The sequence below is a fragment of the Pogona vitticeps genome, chromosome 1 (genome assembly GCF_051106095.1).
Source record: "Pogona vitticeps strain Pit_001003342236 chromosome 1, PviZW2.1, whole genome shotgun sequence".
Lineage (NCBI taxonomy): Eukaryota > Metazoa > Chordata > Lepidosauria > Squamata > Agamidae > Pogona > Pogona vitticeps.
Window position 1 is genome coordinate 191,003,648 of NC_135783.1, and position 20,116 is coordinate 191,023,763.

The following is a 20,116-nucleotide window of genomic DNA, read 5'->3' on the forward strand; positions in this document are numbered from 1 at the left end:
GCCGATGGAGAGGCTCAGGAAACTTCAGCAGGTCCAAAAATGCAGCAGCCAGATTGCTCACTGGGGCTGCTTACAGGGATCACATAACGCCCCATTACAGCACATTCATTGGCTGCCGATCCATTTTCAGGTACAATTCAAAATGCTGGGTTTCACCTTTAAAGCCCTAAATGGCCTGGGTCCAAGCTTTTTGCAAGACCATGTGCCCCATTATGGCTGAGGTGTTAAGATAATCAGGAGAGGCCTTTCTCTCGATCCCACCACTTTCACAGGTCCATTTGAAGGGGACATGGGAGAGTGCCTTCTCTCTCGCTGCTCCCAGGCTGTGGAACTCCCTCCCACAGGAGACTAGGCTGGCCCCATCTTTGCTGTCTTTTCACAAGCAGGCAAAGGCCTTTCTCTTCAGTCAAGCCTTCCCTCAGTAACCAGCTACCTGTGTGTGGTTTTTAGATGGACTTTTATGCATTATTGCTTTGACTGGATTTGTAGTACAGCTTGTGTTTTTCATTTTTGTCTTTTCCATTTCTCAGAGTGGCATTTGTTTTCTTTTTGATATTTGTATACTTCTGTCATATTGCCTTTTAATGATGTAAGCTGCCTCTTCATATATATTGTTCTTAGCTTTAAATATTGTCTTTTAATGATGGTGTAAACACATTGTTTCCAACTTTAAATATTACCTTTCAGTGTTGTAAGCTGCTTTGGGTGCTTTTCAAGGAGAAAAGTGGGGTCAAAATATTTTAAATAAACAAATTAGTCTAGAACTGTCAAGGTGGTGACCAGGTAAAACCTTCTATATGGATATTGCAAACTTTCCTAACAGCTGCTGCTTTCCTTTTCTCTTATAGGGTGTTGGTTTATCTGTTCATGGTCAATTCAGAGTTGCTACGGAGAAGACTGTTTTTGCAATGCCAGAAACAGCAATAGGTAAAGACTGAACACTGCATTTTCTTTTGCTCTGTATTATTTACAGTGGTGCCCCGCAAGACGATGATAATGCGTTCCATTGAAATCGCTGTTTAGCGAAATCATCGTCTTGCGAAAAGCGTTTCCCCATTGGAATGCATTGAAACCCATTTAATGCGTTCCAATGGGGAAAATAGTCATAATCCAGCGAAAATCGCCCGTAGGCAAGCCCTTTTAAATCGCTGTCTTGAGAAGCATCGGTCCGAAAACACCCTAGGGAAGCCATTTTGTGGAGCCGCCGATCAGCTGTAGTCATCGTTGTGCGAAGATCGCCATAGGGAAGCCATTTTAAATCGCTTTCTTGAGAAGCATTGGTCCCAAAAACACCCTAGGGAGCCATTTTGCGGAGCCGCCAATCAGCTGTTAGAATTGTTCTCAGACCGAAATGTTGTCCAGCGAAATTCCCCCACAGGAAACACTGTTTTGCGAAGCGCAATGGCGGTTGCAAAACCTCATTGTCATGCAGATTCATCGTTATGTGGGGTAATCCTCTTGCGAGGTACCACTGTATTTCATTTTTTATTCATTACATTTGTACCCTACCCATCTAGTGCCTAAGCACTACTTTGGGTGGCTAATTTATTTTTATTTATTTATTTTATTTATATCCCACCTATCTGGTCGTGTTAAGACCACTCTAGGCGGCTAGACCACTCTGTTTTTAACAGAAGTTAAAAACAGAACTGCCCACTCTGGCCCACAGGGAAAATGTTTGGGAATGCTAATGCTGGTAAAACATACTGTTTGGGCATTAAAATATTTCTGAAGTTGTAACTCCATGATCTCTGCCAGTGCTTGGGCATCTTGCCACAAACTCTGATGGAACAAATCCAGGGAAGAGAATGAATGGGATGATCCGCTGCAGTGGATCCACTCCTTTCTGGAGGAAGCTTCAGTGCTTTCCGGAAATCCAGTTATTCTGTTGCTAAGGGCCAAATTAAGATGAGTTGCCATCTCAGCAATTGGCACATAGGTGAAGGCAAACAGCAGCTGCACTGTGTGCGTCCAATTGATAAAGGTAAAGGTAAAGGTTCCCCTTGACAATTTTTGTCCAGTCGTGTCCGACTCTAGGGGGCGGCGCTCATCCCGCTCTTCAAGCCATAGAGCCAGCGTTTGTCCGAAGACAATCTTTCTGTGGTCACATGGCCAGTGTGATTTAGACACGGAACGCTGTTTACCTTCCCACCGAGATGGTACCTATTTATCTACTCGCATTTTGCATGCTTTCGAACCGCTAGGTTGGCGGGAGCTGGGACAAGCGACAGGCGCTCACTCCGTCGCGTGGATTCGATCTTACGACTGATTGGTCTTCTGACCCTGCAGCACAGGCTTCTGCGGTTTAGCCCACAGCGCCACCACGTCCCTCCGCGTCCAATTGATGTTGGGACCTTAGTCAGGGGAAAGGACTTCTATATGCACCTCTGTGCAGTCTCTGGCCCCGGAGCTGTTGTTTGGATCATAGGGAAACATTGCGTTGATGCTCATGGGAGTTTTTCTTCCAAGGCAAATATCCCATTCAGGGAGTCTGACTTGGATTGGGATGGCAGCAGAGGACGAAGAGTAAAGCCCTTCTATCACCCATACCACGGTTCTGATCCAGAATCCCATTGAGTGTTGCCTAGTTTTGCCCTTCTTCCAGGAATCAACTGCTGACATACAGGTTGATGTTTTATTTTCTGAGAATTATTTTCCAAAAACAGCAAAAATAGCAAAACCCACCGTGCACATACTTGCCTATACCACACATCACTTTTGAAAATAATTTTGTAGACTTGACCATGTGCAGTTTGTACAGCAGCATGAAAGTGAAAACTGGAGGGAAGCATCTTACAGTTTATTTGCATTTTATGTCACCCGTGTCCACTTTTGTGAGCAACCCCTTTAAAATGAGTAAAAGTAGAAATCAATTATACCTTTTATTTCAGAATCTAATTTTGTGGCTGTGAAAAACCACAGGGTAGAACATCATCAGAGTTAATAAGCAAACCCAGTGATTGTTAGCATTGTGCAATGTTCCTTCTCAGATGCTGGTTGCACAGCGCTGCATTAGTGCCGTGCACCCACAGTTAGTATTGCCATACATTTGGTTCTGGTCATGGCTGGTCGAACTTTGTGCCCACGGAGCATGGTTTCTGCTCAGAGTTGGTGGAAAATTAGAGGGAACGTTGGTGGTGTGTCATTTCTGGGTGGAAGATGAGCTCAATCTGGGGCATGAAGGGCCACACAGAAGGCTTAGAGATAGGATGGGAACACTAGATGACAACAAGACGTCTGAACCCTAGGAATCACCAGGTTTGTAATGTTTGTTCATTATTTCACAGTTGTCATGATATTACATTGTTTTTCCCCTTTAATTGTAGGTCTTTTTCCTGATGTTGGGGGAGGCTATTTCTTGCCAAGACTTTCAGGGAAGCTGGGATATTTTCTTGCCCTGACGGGTTTTCGGTTGAAAGGTAGAGATGTACACAAAGCAGGAGTTGCAACTCACTTTATAGAAGCAGAGAAGGTAAGCCTGTCTAGCAGTTAATGGTCTGTGCTGTATATCTGGTAGATTACAGGAGCCTGGTTCTAGGATGTTGGGGTCTTCTCAGGCATTCACTACTGCTTGGTTTTTGATACGGAAAACGACTCTCCATATTAATCCTCTGGTACTGAAAGTAAATTTCCAAGCCACCATTCAATACAAAATTAAGTAAGATGAAGACCAGGCTAAAAAAAAAAAAATACAGCTGATTAGATATCACTAGACTCTGATTCCCAACAGCCTCAGCCAACAAGGAGGCATGGTGGGAGTTGTAGTTCAGCAGCATCTAAAACAGCCTTTAGTTCTCTTCCCCTGTCTAAGACTCTTGATTTCAGTGGCTGTGATCCTGCTTGAGTTTTATCAACTTTGGTGGCAGGGATCCTATTCATACTTCTCTGAATATAATTCTGCTTATAGGACATTTACACCAAGAGAAGGTGAGGGGATGGCGTTCAGTCGCTTCCTTTCACTCCTGCGGTCCTTCATGTCTCTAAAAACCTGTTTTGGTGTCTCTTCTGGAGCAGTGCAGCGCTGGGGGACTGTTGGGGTGGAGTTGAGTGAGGAAAAGGGTTTCTCCTTTTTTTTACAACAGTGGTGGTCCTCCACTTTTTATCAGACTAAGCTCCAATAATTGGATGGCCTTTTCCATTTGTGGAGGTTTACATAGGATCCAAGCCGGTAAAAGTCAGAATGTCTTTATTTCATATCAGACCGGGGCCTTAGGATCGCATGGCCTTGTTAAAACTTCTCTCTCTGTGTATGTCTCTTTCTCAGGTGCAAAGTCTTTTGTTCTTATTTCTGTCAGGTTGGGAGAAGGTGATAAATAACCTGTTATGTCATACAGCTGTTCTTCTCCCTTTATAAAACACAGTGTACAAAAATAAGGACAACACAGACATTTTGGGCAATTCTGTCCTTACATTACATTCATGGTACAAGCTTTCAGCTCCCGTGTTGAATCCCAAGTTGAAAAACGTGCAATGCTTATATACAGAGCCAAGAATGGGAGGCCAAAATTTCTGGGGTTCTCTTGTAACACTGCCATGATCCTTTGACTCAGCTTTTGGCCATGCCAAGAAGGGCCTGTTCAATTTTGCTCACAGAAGTGGAACTCTCTGAAGGGAAGGAAGGGAAGCAGATTGTAACCTTTGATAGTTTATGATATTGCTCCCTTCGCCCAGTAAATTTTTCGAGAGCTGAATGTTGGCGTTCCATGTTAAGAGTTGAAATTCTAGCAACTTGAGTAATGTATTCAACAGTTGTTTTTACAGCACTTTGGATGCTTTTTATTTGTAGATGGCTGCTGTAGAAAAAGATTTGTTGGAATTGAAATCGCCCTCAAGGGAAAATGTTGCAGGCATCTTGGACTCATATCATAAGAAGGTATGTAGGCAGCTAGCTATAATAGCTGGTGCTGGAATGGAGCGCTCTTATAAATCACACACTGCTAATTTACATTTAAGATACAGTACTTTCCAATTTTTTTAAAAAAATCTACAGATAATACTTATTTCTAATAGAATATTGATTATTAAAAGTGGATTGAAGGAGATGTAATCCAGAGTTTAGATAGGTTAGAAAATTCTAAACCAACAAATGCAAATATTTATAACATTAGAAATACATGCATGTGGGTTTTTTCTTTTCAACCATTCTCTCCATATCTCCTTTGTATGTGTGTGATTTCTTTTTAGATTGCAAATCTGAGAACATGGAGTGTTCTTTCTTATCCTTTTTTTATTGATAAATAAACAGCTTTCTTGCAGATTGCAGTGCTATAAATATAAATACTTATTTTAAAAATGTCAAAATATTTTGATATTTTAAGGAGGCTCATGAACTGTAGAAGATTTGATGGGTAATAGAATGCTTTATTTGTACAACATTGCAAGCTTTGGTTTATCCTGAAAAGTACCAGTGGTTTTTTATCAGCATTCTTGGTACCTAAATTAAAACTGTGAGATGCTCTTCTGCTTAATTAGTTAAATGCCCTTTCCAGTATAATTTTAAACTAACGAATATTGGGACAAATATTATTAGTATTATTCCTACATGGTGCACATAACTGAATGTTTTGCTTTTCTTACTATCCATTAAAAATGTATAAAGCTGCAGCCCTAACAACACTCACATGGGAATAAATCTGTTGACATCAATACAACTGTTTTAGTTTCACAGGATATTTCCTTCATATGAAATGACATAGTGACTAAATCTCAATTATGTGTTGCTTTGAATCCTTGTATGCCAGCAGAAATTAGACTCATAAAATGTGCATCCTTCTTACATCTTATCCAAAAGGATAATATCATTTCCTTACCAAGCTCCTCTGATAAGCAGTCAACAAAATATTAATGGAATTAATTTACAGCTACAGCAGTAAATTTTCAGGAAAAGGCAGATAAGGAGTGAGGTGATGTACATGCAAGCTGAGAGTTAATGGAATGGAAGCTGTGCAGGAGAAGCTGCCAGAATACAAATGATGGCCATTTGTTTCTGGTTTCCAGCTGATGCTGTTGCAACCAAAACACATGCCAGTAGCTTAACCTTGACCCCTGCAGCGCCAGGATGTTCAAGGCATTTGTCACGAGAGAATTCAAAAGGTTCACACAAGGCACGGCCTCTCAGCGGGCAGGAAATAAGTCAATACTCGACACCTAATTGACATTCCTTCCAATCGAAATGTGTATAAATATAGTTCCCAGAGCACTCTGCATTATTGCAGATCGTCAGGAAGATTCATTCATTGGCTAGCTAGATGCAAGGAGGGTCTAGCTGCTGAACCTTTAATAGACAGAAGGAATTTCAACAGGTGCAGCTTTTATCACAAACAGGTGTGGCCTTCTGTTAACATCCCTGATATGACAAGCTACCGCTGCCAAAGTTGCTTAGCCCACAGATCCTTAAAGGGACAGGAGCCCCATGGTTACTACTACTTGTTCTTCTGTTATTTAGAGCTCCCAAGGGTCTCCCATCTGAGGGAAGGGATGTGAACATCAGTCCTTGAAATCCCCAGGCATTCTGATCCCGCCCCAGTTATGGGCTGGGTTGCGAATATATCTTTTTGGATGAAAATTTATGTGTAGATTGGTACACATTTTCCTTGAAGTATGCTTTTTAATGTATTCTTACCCATTGTCCCCACTGAATTAAGTTTTTTTCCCCTCCAAGAGTATTTGCTGAACATATGCATGAGTCTGTGTGCCTTTTTTTCTTGGCTGCACTACGTCACAGCCTTCCAAAATGTACGGATTTCTGAGGCAATGTATGCTTCATTCCATTGCATCCCATTCAGACAGTGCCGTGTGGATGTTTCTGTGAGGAGATGTGAAACCTACAAATATTTTTCCACTCCTAGCCAAAGGATTAATTGAGAGACATGCCTGTCTAATTTGCAACCTCAGCTCACCAACCACACCCATTTACTGGGGCCACCTGGCTGCCCTGCTTGTTTGTCCTGCATTTCATTTGTATAACAGTAAATGGGCTTTTTACCTTCCTCAAATATGTGCAAAGAAACACAAAGAGCTATATATTTCATTGTAATTAAATCAAAAAGGTATTAGAAGTGTGTGGGTGAAATCCAATTGTGTCAGCTGCTGGTGGAAGATACTTGCCGTCTCCTCAACACAGCCCCTAGTGTCTCCCCCACCCCATATCAAGAATTAGTTTACCCTCTGGAACAGATTTGAAGGGGCATATAGGAAACGGAAGGAAGGAAGGAAGGAAGGAAGGAAGGAGGGAGGGAGGGAGGGAGGAAAGGTGGGAGGGATTTGTGTAAGTGGAAGTCAGAGTGCGATGCATGCAGCCCTGCATTTCAAAGAATGCCCTGAATTGTTTTAGAAAACTAGTTTAGAACATGGGGGGGGGGCTCTTGAAGCCCCTGCAAGCTTGATGCTATTGCATGGGGAAAGCCTAAGCAGTTCAAAGGTGATCAAAGATGTGGAGGGGAGATGGCTATGAGGCCCATGTTGATGGAAGATTAGAGAAAGAATTACAAGTGTTGAAATTAATCATTCCATAGTCTGTTGCCTTTTCTCTTTTTGTTTTTGACTGTTGGGATAGTGACTGGGAGATTAATGATGTATTGTCCCCCCCCCTTTTTTTTTCCTAGTGCAAACTTGATCAAGAAAAAGAGTTCATTCTTGGTGAACACATGGATAAAATTAACAGGTACTTGTTCATAAGTGGTCATGCTTGACATCAGAGACTGGTTGTGGGGAAGTCCTGTATAAAATTATCTGTCATGTTTTTAAGATGCTTATGAACATATTTACCTGCCAGACCTGCTTTTGGTGACTCGGTGATGTCTGAACAATTGTGGCTGCCCAAGGGCCAAATTGCACATGACAGGCAACCAACGCATGGCCATCAACACAGGTTTTGTCACCACCTGGGGAATGGGCCTGTTCTTCAGACAGGGTGCTTCCCCTCTGCAGTCTGTTCTTTGAGACCTTTTCTCCCCACAGTTGGACTCCCAATACTGGAGGGGAGCTTGGAAAGAGGCCCTGAGGTTAGAGACAGCGCAGCAAGGGAGAGAACATCTTCCCTGCCCACACACATTAAGTGGTATATCTGCCCACCCCATTTTATGTAGGGTTACATCAAGCCTTCTTTGGGCATCAAAATGTGAAAGGTGGGGATGGGTGGGAATCCCAACCTGTGGGGTTTCTGAAGGGAAAAGAAGGTTGAGGATGGTTAGGTCAGACTTCATTAATGTCCACCTGGAAAATATGGGGTGGCCTTACGTTGGCCATAAGAAGTCAAATGACATCTCACTGTCTTCAGAATGATCCTCTGTAAAGGGCATGGGCCTGCTGCAATCATGTCTAGGTGGTAAATTGTATCACATTTTCTCTACTGTACTCGTTAATAGGAGAAACTTTGTGAAGACATAATTTTTAGATTTTTTTTAAAAAAATCATAGTGATTTGTTAAATAGGTCTCTCCTGAAGACCCAACAATCCTTTCAATAATTAATAGGTAGAAAAGAAATGATATGGCATTTAAGTTACTTTTATTTGCCTAAATGATTACTGATGTGTAAAAATGTTTATGCCTGTGAGGGAAAAAAACATGATTACTACTTTTACCATGTCACTAATTTTTGATACAGGTATTAAGGATTATAGGCTAATCCCTGTAAATAATCGTTCAAATTTGAAAATTACTGATAGTCAAAGCTTTCATTTTTTGCCTGGTGTAGTTAATTTAAGGGCAATATGTACACATATTACCTGAGGGTATGCATTTAATATCCATGTCTGGCAGCATTAAAATTATTCCCAATGCAATATTTTCTTTTTTCTTCAGTGTCATTTTTCCCTGATAAATATGTCTCCTCTTGAGTGATGTGTGGTATCTTTTCTGTTTCCAGTCTCTTTTCAGCAAACAGCATGGAAGAAATCATTCAAAAATTGAGCAAGGATGGCTCTCCTTTTGCACTTAAGCAACTAGAGGTGACGTTGTATTATGTTTTGAATACTGTTCTAGGGGTGCATATCTCAAACCATCCTACGTGTTATTTCCAGCTCACCATGCTACCTAAAAGGTGACTGAGTGATAATTTTTTGTGTCTGTGGCTGTTTTCCCCATTATAAGTTGCTAATGGTAACCTGCTTGATGTACAGTGATCCCTCAGGCCCTTCACGGGTAATGTGGTGTCAAAAGGACTTTGGGGAAGTGGCCAACTGGGATATTTTTGCTTTGGTCATTTACAAATATTTATAGGTCTGTTGTCCCTTCTTGCTGAGAATCCTGAGAATCACCTGGATACTTCTTTAGAGTTGCTAAGGTTGCAGTGGTTACGTTTTCAATCAGCTTTGACAGAAAGACCCTGTAAATAAAATCAAACTTAAGACATGCTCTTTAATTGAAAATAACTGGTTAAGACAAGTGTGTCGAGCCCCTGTTCAGATTTCCGCTTCCATAATCCTTTATCCATTGGCCATGCTGGCCAGAGATTGTTGCTGTATGTCATCAAGTCACTGCTGATGTATGGTGACTACAATATGAATTAAGGACCACCGGAAAATCTTATCATTAGCAGTCCCACTCAAGCCTTACAAACTAAAGGTTGTGGCTCCCCTTACTGAGTCAAAACATTTTATATGAGGTCTTTTACTACTCTTTTACTAATCTTTTACTACTGCTTTTCCTTCTCTTATTTTCCTTTTTTATTCTCTTCTATTTCCCTGCAGTGATTATTATAATAGTTCTTTTTGTCCATGTGTGCACACAGTTCTGTGAGTTAATCTCCTGCTTTGCTTCTAAATCCTAGGCCAAATTCTCCAACAATGATTGGTTATTCATTGTTTCCTGCTTTTGTATTCATGTCACCCATGATTGCCAGCATGTCCTGTTTTGTTGTGTCATCAATCTCTTCCTGGACACTTGCCTAAAAGCTTTCAGTTTGTTCTTCTTTAGCATTTGCAGTTGGATATAGACTTGAATTATTGTTACTGTCATAAGGATTTGCATTCAGTCAGACTTTACATTGCATATGCCATATCATATCTCATTCTTAGTCAAGGAGTTTCATTTGAGTTTGTCATTTCCAGAAGGAAATGTTTTGTAATTGAAAATGTCCTATTCCAGTCTACTTTTAGTTTGTTTACACCAAGTATTACTATGTTGAAATATTCTATTTCATGTTTTATTATTTCAAACTTACCTTTTTCTTACTGATTATATTCCATGTTCCAATGTCATGCAGCATCAGACTTTCCTTTGCCTCTGTGTATGTCAGCAGCTAGACATCCTTTCAGCTTTAATCTAGTTGCATGATTAGCAATAGCATTGTTTGTACTTATCCTTTTCTTTTTTTCCAGCAATACTTTCTGACTTGGGCATCTCTTCTTGAGCACTATCTCTTGTTTCATTGTAGGATTGTCTCATTGTAGGATTTTCAGTATATAAATATTTAAAAGAGGTCTACCATTATTGTCTCCTGCTCAGTACTGACAAGACTTGGCTTCAGAGCCACTGCTGTTCTCTGTGGAAAGATCCTTTGCCAGTGTCTCCTTTCTCTTGCCATTCAAGAACTTCTCTGATATCACCACAACTGGATCTATGATTCTTTTCATTCCTGAAGAAGTTTGATGTGTCTTAGTCTGGCATGTCAGCTGTGACCATTCCACCTTGTGTGACTGATAGGAGTCTCTAGACTCATAATGGAGTCTAGCCTCTTGGCTTCTTTGACACACTCAAATCCCATGTTAAGGTGTGGATCCAGGGCAAGGGGGCTGAGTCTTATGGCAACTGAGGTCCAAAACTTCTAAAAGACCAAAGACGGTCCTCTGTCCCTCATTTTGGAAATGTTGAATTATTTGTATTTTCAGAATCAGACATACTTGAAGTATTTACTTAATCCTACCTTGGTGGTTTTCCACCAGAGCCTGAGCACAAATATGAGTTAGATCTGTTTAGAGTTAGCTGGCCCTTCATAATTGGGGGGGGGGGAGGCATATAATTTCTTAAAGATGATCATTTGTATAAATGTTGTTTTATTGACAAATACAGTATATTCAAAATATCAATCTTAAAATTTGTTATAACGGAAGATGTTTGTCTGGTTCAGGTGGTAATATTTGGGAACATCTAGAGTGTGAAGTCTTAAGAGGTGTGGAATTGCTGTTTATCCTGAATCACACAGCTTGACTGCAGCAGGTGTGAAAGCACTGCTGGATTGAGACAATGTGTTAGAAACCAAAGGGACTGATATTTTCCAACCATGTCTCACCTTAGCTATTATAAAGACAGACTTTGTTCAGGGCCTTGGCTGACTGAAGAGGAGGAGCTTAGTTAGACATAGTTTTGATGAGTGACAAGGCTGAAGATTGAACAGCTAAATACAGTACTTCTTTGTCCCCATACCTGCTCCCAACAGTAATGTTCTCTCCGTGTACCACAGCTTGTATTCAAGCATCAATTAGGCAGTTTTTAATTTGTCTCAGCTCCCCGCTTATTTTCATTCTTCTGTCCTGTGGCTTCAGTAGTTTCACATTGCAAATGCACATTAAAAAAACAAGGAAGCTAGACTTTCCTAAGGGTGATTTGATATCTTATTGTTGCTCTCTTTTGAAAATGTATTGCCTGCCTTTTGATTTAATGGTGACAAAGGGGATATGCAGCTGATTGCAGTAGAGGAAGACAAAACAGATTTCCAGCCCACATAAGTCCAGCAGGCAGTGGAGGGGGACAAGTGTTGTCTTCTTCACTTCTGCTGCAGTCCTGAGGCACTTGAGAGCCGTGCGTGCTTTCTGGCCGGGAGGAAGAGGAACATTCCCTGCAGCCGTTCTGTCTCTTGTTCGGGGATGGAACCAGGAGGGCTCCTCTGAATTTGGCAAAGTTGTTGTTGTTTGGGGGCCGTATCTCTCAGAATTCCAGCATGGCTGTGTGATTAAAATAAGTCTCAAACGAATGAACTAAAAAGATGCATTTGAAATTAAAAAGATTAAAATAGTGAACAGTTCAAATAATGTGAAATGACCGAGAAAAACCTACAGCCTTGTACATATATTGGCTGAAATCCTGTTGCTTAGCGTAGTAAGTCACAACTGGAGTAGGCCCATTGAGTCAGTGGGGATCAACTCCTCCATAAGCTCTGTTGATTCAAATGGGTCTACTTGTTGCAACTTGCTGTGCTAATCGACAGGATTTTAATCATTGTAGCAGCACTTTACAACTTAGTCAGGTCATGATTCTGGGATCCCCAGGTTTTAAAGAAGAGCCCATGCTAAACTGGCTTGCTGCCATGCTCAAGCCAATTTAGTCTCCCCTGGTTAGATCAGGGGCAGGAATTGTGTGCTTGACACATCTGTAGAAATTAGCATCCACGTGGGATGCTATTTGTTGATATTTGAATGTGCATCTTAGTGCTGGAACAGGTCATGTGTAACTCCTTTTTTAAAACAGTTTTATTGGACTGTGTTTTATTGGTGACTAATTTTATTGGCGACTAGTTTAAAAAACCAAATAAGACGTTGACCTTCTGTGGAATTATTATAAAATAAGAGTTCTCATTTAATGCTGAACACTTATGGCTCAGGCAAAGCTCTGGGCATGTATATGTGTAAGGGATTCTGTAAATATTTGGAATTTAAAAACTTTAATAAACTCCTCTGAACTCACTGGACATTCTTATCAGTAGATGTATTTAGCACTGCCCCATTCCAGAGCCATCTTAGACGGAGTGTCAACTATTGTTTGCTCCATAGTGGCTGTTTCTAAACATACTGTGTGGCACATGCTCCGTGGTGGGCCTCTCTGGCATCCAGAATTGGCTTTACGATCCAGTATGCAACCAGTTTGACAAAATTCACCCTGTTGCATAGTCAGATGCTGTTTTTCAGGTGCTATGCAGGGTATAAGTGGCTACCCTGGGGCAGTGAAATGAAGTAGAATACATGTTTCCAGTACCTGGATGTTTTGATTTATAAAGCTCAGTAGTAGCCTGTACAGTGGGGTCTTGACTTGAGAACTTAATCCGTATTGGAAGGCGGTTCTCAAGTCAAAAAGTCTGTAAGTCAAGTCTCCATTGACCTACAGTGCATTGAAAACCGATTAATCCCATAACAGGCCGTTTTTGTTCCATTTTGGTTTTTTTCTGGTCTGTAAGTCAAATCTCAGTCTGCAAGTCAAACCTAAATTTTGCGGCCAGAGAAGTCTGTAACTCAAAAAGTCTGTAAGTCAAGCCGTCTGTAAGTCAAGGATCCACTGTAATACATTCTGTTCACTATCCATTCAGGTTTGATATTGCTTGTCTGGCAGTAAGAACAAATGCTACAGTAACTATCTTAAGAGTTGGGGAAAAAATTAAAGTTGGGTTTTTGACTCAAGTGCAGAGAAGTATTTGTGGATACAGACAAGCATCACGTCATTACCAAACAGGATTTTTCTTTTTGGAGGCTTTCGTATTGTCCACCACCATTTGCTTAACTGAAGCATTTACTTCCCTGTGAATGAATGATAGCGGGTGCTTCAGCCTAGCCCTCTGGGATTTATCCAAGCTTAGTATGTGGAGTTTTCGAGTATTCATCTTTCAATGAATAAACACTGGAACCAGGAGGAATGGTTGATTAGTAAAGCTGCTGTTTCTAAGAGGATCCCTTAATCTGGAGGAATTTCAGTCCCAGCCCTCCCTTGAAAGCACAGCTGTTCATCTGTCACTTAATCCCAGTGATTCTTTTCTCAGGGAGGCGGGAGGTGGTGAATGCAGCTTCTCCCGGCAAGCCCTGTGTATTGAGCTTGGATGCTTCTGTCCGGAGAATTATTAGCACACAGAATTTTCTGAAAAGGGTTAAGCTCGGTGTATGCTGAGCTTCTGAATGCCAGTTTCTTCCTCTTGCCTGGATACAACCCCATCCTGCAAAAAGGGGGACATTTTATTTATAAGAAATATAGCAGGGGGCAAGCTGATCTCACTGGAGAGAGACCTTCATGTAAGGATCCTGATTTCTTACTAGTGGACCAGTTCCTCCATTTTCTGTTCAATTTCCTAGCTCTGCCTGCCACCTCCTCTAGCACAGAGGTCGTCAACCCCCGGTCTGCGGCCCATTGCCGGTCCGTGGCTTGAGCCTGACCAGGCCGCGAAGGCAGACCTCCCGCCCCCCTCCCCACAGCTACTTTGCACGTGTGTGTGTCAGTGGCGTGTTTCCTCATGCAAGTGTGCTCCCCTTCATGCAAGCCCCTGTGTGCGCAAAGCAGCTATGAGGAGGGGAGTGCGTGTGGGGGAAGGCGGGAGGTCTGCCTTCGTGGCCTGGTGGCGGCAACAGGGCTGGGGAAGAGCCGAAAAGCAGGGCAGGGGCCGCGTGTTCTGGCGGCTCTCCTCCCGGCAACAGCAGCGGCAACGGGGGTGGCTGGAGAACAGCCGGGAGAGAGAGCATGGCCCAGGTATTCTGGCGGCTCCCCTCCCGGCAGTGGCAGCGGCAAGGGGGGTAGGGGGTGGGCAAGAGCCGGATAAAATTAAAATTAAGACTCCCAGGCTTCCGCCGCCGCTGCCACAGGCGGGCAGGCGCTCCTGCACATGCGCTAAGTGGTGAGGGAATGCGTGCGTGCCATAGGCGTGCACGCATCCCAACCACTGTGCGCGTGCATTGGAGAGGGCAAGCACGAAGGGCCGCTCCACCTCCGTCAGAGACTCCGTCGGTCCGGGCTAGTAAAAAGATTGGGGAACTCTGCTCTAGCATATTGTATTTGTTAATAGAATGCTGCAGTGACTATCTCCTTGAGGATGCAACTACCGTGTTTTCCTGAAAATAAGGCAGTGTCTTATATTAATTTTTACTCTGAAAAACGCATTAGGGCTTATTTTCAGGGGATGTTTTATTTTACAGCCATGTCATCTTCTTCTGGTTGCTACACAATGGTGGAGGGCAGGGTTTTACTTAACTGGGGCTTATTTTCAGGTTAGGTCTTATTTTTTGGGAAAACAGGGTACCATTGATATTCTTCTGTCTCCTTTCTGCATTTTTCTTCTGTTTGGCTCCTGTTAGAAGCCCTGCCCCTTCTGTCTTCTGGAGATTTCTTATAGTGGTTGCCAATAGAGGAAGTTTTCAAATTTTTCAATGCCTCATGGGACACTTTCCCTTGGGGTATAGTATGGTTATAAAACCTACTGTGTTTGAAATCAGAATAGACTTTCTGGCTTAGTTTGTAGGACCAGAGATGAGGGAGCTCTCCTGGTCATGTTTAGATGACTCAGAAATGAGGAAGTCATTCCCCTTGCAGTTTTGAAAGCAATCCTGATGTGCTGCCTTTCACATTACCCCAGGTTTCAGGGGACCACCACTTTTTTACAGCTTGCATAGGGCCTGTTTTGGAAGTGCATCTGTGGAAAGCCCGGCTTGGGAAGGCAAAAGATAGTTCCTGTTGTCTCCAGTGGAATAATGTCAGTAGAGGCTTCAGGAGGCAGAATTGCAGAGACTTTAGCCTTGCAAAGAACTTGGAGCATGTGAAAAAACCACCAATCCACTATTGAAGAACTCTTTTTGCTCCAGGGATCTTCAGTGGTGGAATGCCATCTGTTTTCTGCTGTAGGCAGGTGAAGTGGGGAGTAAATATGGTGCTCTGGAGATCATAGGGGGAAATAAATATGAAAGTCTTCTCTACCGTGGTGAATTTGGCAGCTGAGCTCTCCTTCCAAGGCAAGCATAACCAAACCTTCACATTTGATGATAAAGTGGCTTTCTCTAAAAGCCTTCAGGCTTCCGTATGCAATGCATTCTTGGGCAGTGCTCCCAGGTTATAGCCATGTCCTTCTGTCTCATGTCATGCATAGGCCTTGTTCTTCTTCTGAACTCTAGTGCATTTGCTCTGGCCAGTTTAAAGACAGTTGCAGCTTACTCAAGTTACCCCTTGCCACAGCAAACAGGAGATAAGATGCAGAATGTATCCAGACATGTGTCCTTTGGTCAGTAGCTCTGAGAGGAGATAGCTCAGTGGTTTAGGTATCTGCTTGTGGAGCCAGAGGTTGGGAGTTCGATTCCCCACTATGGGTCCTTGACAGGGGCTGGATTCAAAGATCCATAGGGTCACTTCCAGCTCTGCAGATTTATTCTAAGATTATTATCATAAAATTGATGCGGAATATATATGACTTTTCAAAATTCTCTGTTGAAAAGACAGTATCACAGGAAATTTCCTTTTTCCCAGAGAACGATAAAGGGTCTGGATTATTAAAGAGGGCTTGAAAGTAGATGCTATTAACAAGGGTTGTTTTAATTTTATTTTCAGAGCAGCCTTTTTTTCTTTTCTTGCCTTTGCTATTAAACCAGCTGGTGTTGATTCATTTATACAAAACCAGAAGCATAAAACTCTCTTGCTTCTGCTTCCAGGATGTGCCCTGCAGCTGGGAGATAGCAGATGTAAGGGTCCAGGCAAAATGGGTCACTGCTTTTATCAGCTGGCATCTGGAGAGAGGGAGAGGGAGGGAGAGCTGGAGATCTGAGTGATAAAAAGCCAGGGAGGAAAAAGGTTAATGATTATGGTGAAAAATCTGCCATTTGCCCCTGTGGGTTAGGAGTTAACTGTTACCGTTGAAAACAACAGCTATAGGTTCATTTTGCCATCTGTCAATTCTTAATGTGCTGGTAAAGTATCTCTCTCGGTGGTACATATTGTAATAGAACAAAGTATTTCAAACCTCTGTTTGCTTCTTTCAGTTTAGAAAAAAAAACATATATATTTTCTGGAGATCGGCAGAGAAACATTCCAGAAAGCCCCCTTTCTTCAGGCCAGGAAGCAAAAAAAATGTAGGTTACCTTATTTGAGAGAGGAAACGCTCTGTTTCTACACAGGGAGCTAGGAAACTGGTGTAGGTCACTCCTCTGGCCATACCAACTTACTTTCTCTTAATGCACTTAATTGCTCTTTGTCTCTTTCTGTTTTTCTGTGCTTTCCTTATTCCTTTCCCTTTTTAGTGTAACAAAGGGAATAAGGGAGAAAGTGCACCCAGGAGCTCCAGTGAACTGAAGCAAAGGCTGGAAGGATCGGTTTTGTCACTGAGGCACAACTCGGGCTGCTCTTCTTTGTCTGGGGAACATAGTAAAACAGAGCTCTGCCCCTTGTTGCTTGGTTTCTGTGGCTGCTTTGCAGCCAGGAGGAGACCACCTCTTGCCTGCCAGATATTTTGTGGTACAAGGCCTGGAAGCCCCGCTGGCACAGGGATGAATCAGAGTTGCAGTCCAAAACTTGAAGGAGACCGTCTTGCTTTCGTTCACTTCAGCTACTTCTCTTCGCATCGAGCCGAGGAGTTCCTGAGAGAGTTACTGCCTGTTCTGAACACCAGACATAACAAGAACAATCGCAGCCTGTTGTGGTTATTTCCTGAATAGAAAAGATTTGATGAGTTAAAAATAGATTGACGTCTGGTCAGTGGGCAAAGCTGCTGGTAGTCACAGCCCTCTTCAGAGGTCTTGGGGCTGCTGGGTCTACAGACAACCTCCTCAGATTTAGCCATTTCTTATATACATATGTTACACATCTAGCATGTTTTTCCGTTCATATCATGGGAGAAAGGAATCATCTTTCCTCTGAAGAATCTCTTTACTGAGTACAGGCAGAGCAACATTTGGCCCCAGTCCACCCTGGTTCCATTTCCTTGAGAGATCCTCTTCTGTTCAGATTTCTCCTGTCCAAGTTCTGTGCTCTCAGCCTTTGTTGCTCCATGCTGAGGAGAGATAACTAGTCACTACAGAAGGCCTGCTTTCTGCTTTTCCACTCCTAAAGAGAGGGAATTTCCCTCTTATAGAAGGCTCCTCCACTCCTAAGACAGGAAGTCCATGGGTTGGGGGATCTTGTTATCTCCTCCTATGCAAAATTTAGCTTTTAAAATCATGGCTTTTTCCTAATGCAAAATGTAACTTTGCTTTAATTATTTTCATTACTGATATGCCATGGAGGTGAAGTGCTTCTTCGCTCATTAGGCCTTGCTAGTTAAAACTAGTCAGAAACACTAGCCACATTTCTGAAGGTCTGTAATCTTATTTCAAGGTGCATTCTAGTTGTTTGCTTCAAATGGCAAGGTGTAAAATGAACACAGAACCATCTCAAAGAATGGGAACTGTCTGGTGCTAGTCCTGTGTATGTAATCCAGCAGGATCCCTGTGCACCTTTCAGGAAGCGACCTGGGTTCTGTCCCTGAGGGCACCAGAGGAGCTAAAGTATTATAGAAAAGAAAAATAATGGATCAAAAAATGTTAGGTTGGTGTGGGAAAACTTTTAGAATCCTTTGAAATAATCAGAAGGCAATACTGCTTTTCAAAAATGCTGTGTTTTTAGCTATTCACACATCAGAGTCAAATGAGGACAGTTAAAGTATGATGGCTGTCACTTTAATGGGTGAAAACGTTCATTGGATTTATTCCAGTCAGGAATTGTGCATCTTGCCAAGATTTGTGGTTTTCTTATTTCTTGCATAGAACTAATTCAAAATGCAGCCACATTTATTTTCTGAAATGTACAACACCAGATTCCCCCCCCCATCTTTGAAAACAAAATTCACACAGGGTTTCCCTCCCCATACAGACAATTACCAAAATGTCTCCAACATCGTTAAAGATTACCTTCAGGCAGCTTACGGAAGGTGCTTCCTTGAGCCTCCAGGATGTGCTTATCATGGAGTACAGATTGAGCCAAGCGTGTATGGTAAGAAGTATTGCATTCAGAATTTTGAGCCTTGTGCTTGTATGTGTGAGACAGATTATGATGAAATATGTATATCTCTCTTTTAATAATAACAACCTTAGAACTGCAGATCTGGAAGGGACCCTGTGAATCATCAAGTCCAGCCCCTGTCAAGGAGGCACAGTGGGGAATTGAACTCCCAACCGCTGACTTTGCAGCCAGAGACCTAAACCACTGAGCTATCCAGCAGTTTTTTCCTCCATTGAGCTCAAAGTGGCATATGTGACCCTCCACCTCCTCTCCAGCTCGCCCTCTCAAAAATCCGGTTAGACAGGACAGACTGAAAGAGAATTAAGTGCTCAGTATTACTCAAGAGTTTCATGGCTCTGTGAGAACATAAACCTGGCTCTCCCAAATCCCAGTTCACCACTAAACATACTGGCTATTATGTGAATAGTAAGGGGATACAGGCTCAAACCCAAGGTCTTCTGATCCAGAAAGATGTTTGCAGTACTTTCTGTCCTTGTTGATGTCTGCAGCTATGTACTGCAGCTGTGTACAGAACCGGGCAGTGTATGTTTCGAACTCATGTGGGCAACTGGCAAACTGCAGTGCTGTTGATTGTGTGTAGACTGGAGAGCGCTCAGGTTGAGCACCCCAATGCAGTATCAGCTCCCATGATCCTGAGCAGATAAGGGGATACTGGTGGAAGTTCAGAGAACTATAGTGCAAAACGATAAGAAACGTGAGCTTGGATTGAGGAGGAGGATGGTTGTGACAATAAGGCTGCAATGGCTGCCTAAGCAACCTACTTGTAAAACAAAAGAGAGGAACAGTGAAGTTAAAAATTGAGCTGAGTCTCCGACATCCCACTGACCACATTTGAAATGGGATGACTGGTGTAATATGGTGCCAGTACGTGTAGCTGCATGGTGTGTAGAAGATTTTTCTTAAAGCTCTAGTTATATACAATACAGCAGTATCAGTGTTGTTTTCTTTCACCTGCTTAGGTTAATCATAAATCATGAGCTCTTGGAGGCATGCCAGAGAAAGCTGCCAAAGTTTTTATTATAACTTGCTAGAGTGCTTCAGCCATAAATATGAAGATTTAATGGCCTGCCTTCTACCTGTTTTCTTTATGATTGTAGTTGCCATTATTAAAATGAAAATATGAACTATGTTGACAAATGTAAGTTTCTTATACTGTACAGTGGTGCCTCGTACAACGGGTGCCTCGTAGAGCGATGAATTCGCTCTACGAGGCCGTTTTTGCGATCGCAAATGCGATCGCAAAATGGTGCCCGTATAGGCGGGAAATCGCAGAACGAAGGTCGGTAAGCTGCTCGCTTACCGACCTTCGCTTTGCGACCCGCCGATCAGCTGTTCCGCGGCTTCAAAATGGCCGCCGGAACAGCCGAAAGGGGCCGGGGCGCAGCGTTTTCGCGCCCTTGGTAAGCAAGGGGAGCGCGCGAAAACGCTGCGGAAGCCCCAAAATGGCTG

General features: G+C 42.6%; 1 protein-coding gene across 10 annotated transcripts in view; it reads left to right on the plus strand.

Moving 5' to 3' along the window:
- HIBCH (3-hydroxyisobutyryl-CoA hydrolase) overlaps positions 1 to 20,116 on the plus strand; it is a 78,218-nt gene that overhangs the window by 42,931 nt on the left and 15,171 nt on the right. For 8 of the 10 annotated variants that reach the window (XM_078393495.1, XM_078393491.1, XM_078393493.1 and 5 more), the window contains exons 7-12: positions 849 to 927; positions 3,327 to 3,472; positions 4,787 to 4,873; positions 7,605 to 7,663; positions 8,868 to 8,949; positions 18,518 to 18,637. In XM_078393495.1, the coding sequence (XP_078249621.1) occupies positions 849 to 927; positions 3,327 to 3,472; positions 4,787 to 4,873; positions 7,605 to 7,663; positions 8,868 to 8,949; positions 18,518 to 18,637 (573 nt within the window). The remainder of the gene's footprint in view (positions 1 to 848; positions 928 to 3,326; positions 3,473 to 4,786; positions 4,874 to 7,604; positions 7,664 to 8,867; positions 8,950 to 18,517; positions 18,638 to 20,116) is intronic. The other 2 variants (XM_078393497.1, XM_020802877.3) reach the window with 1 other exon arrangement.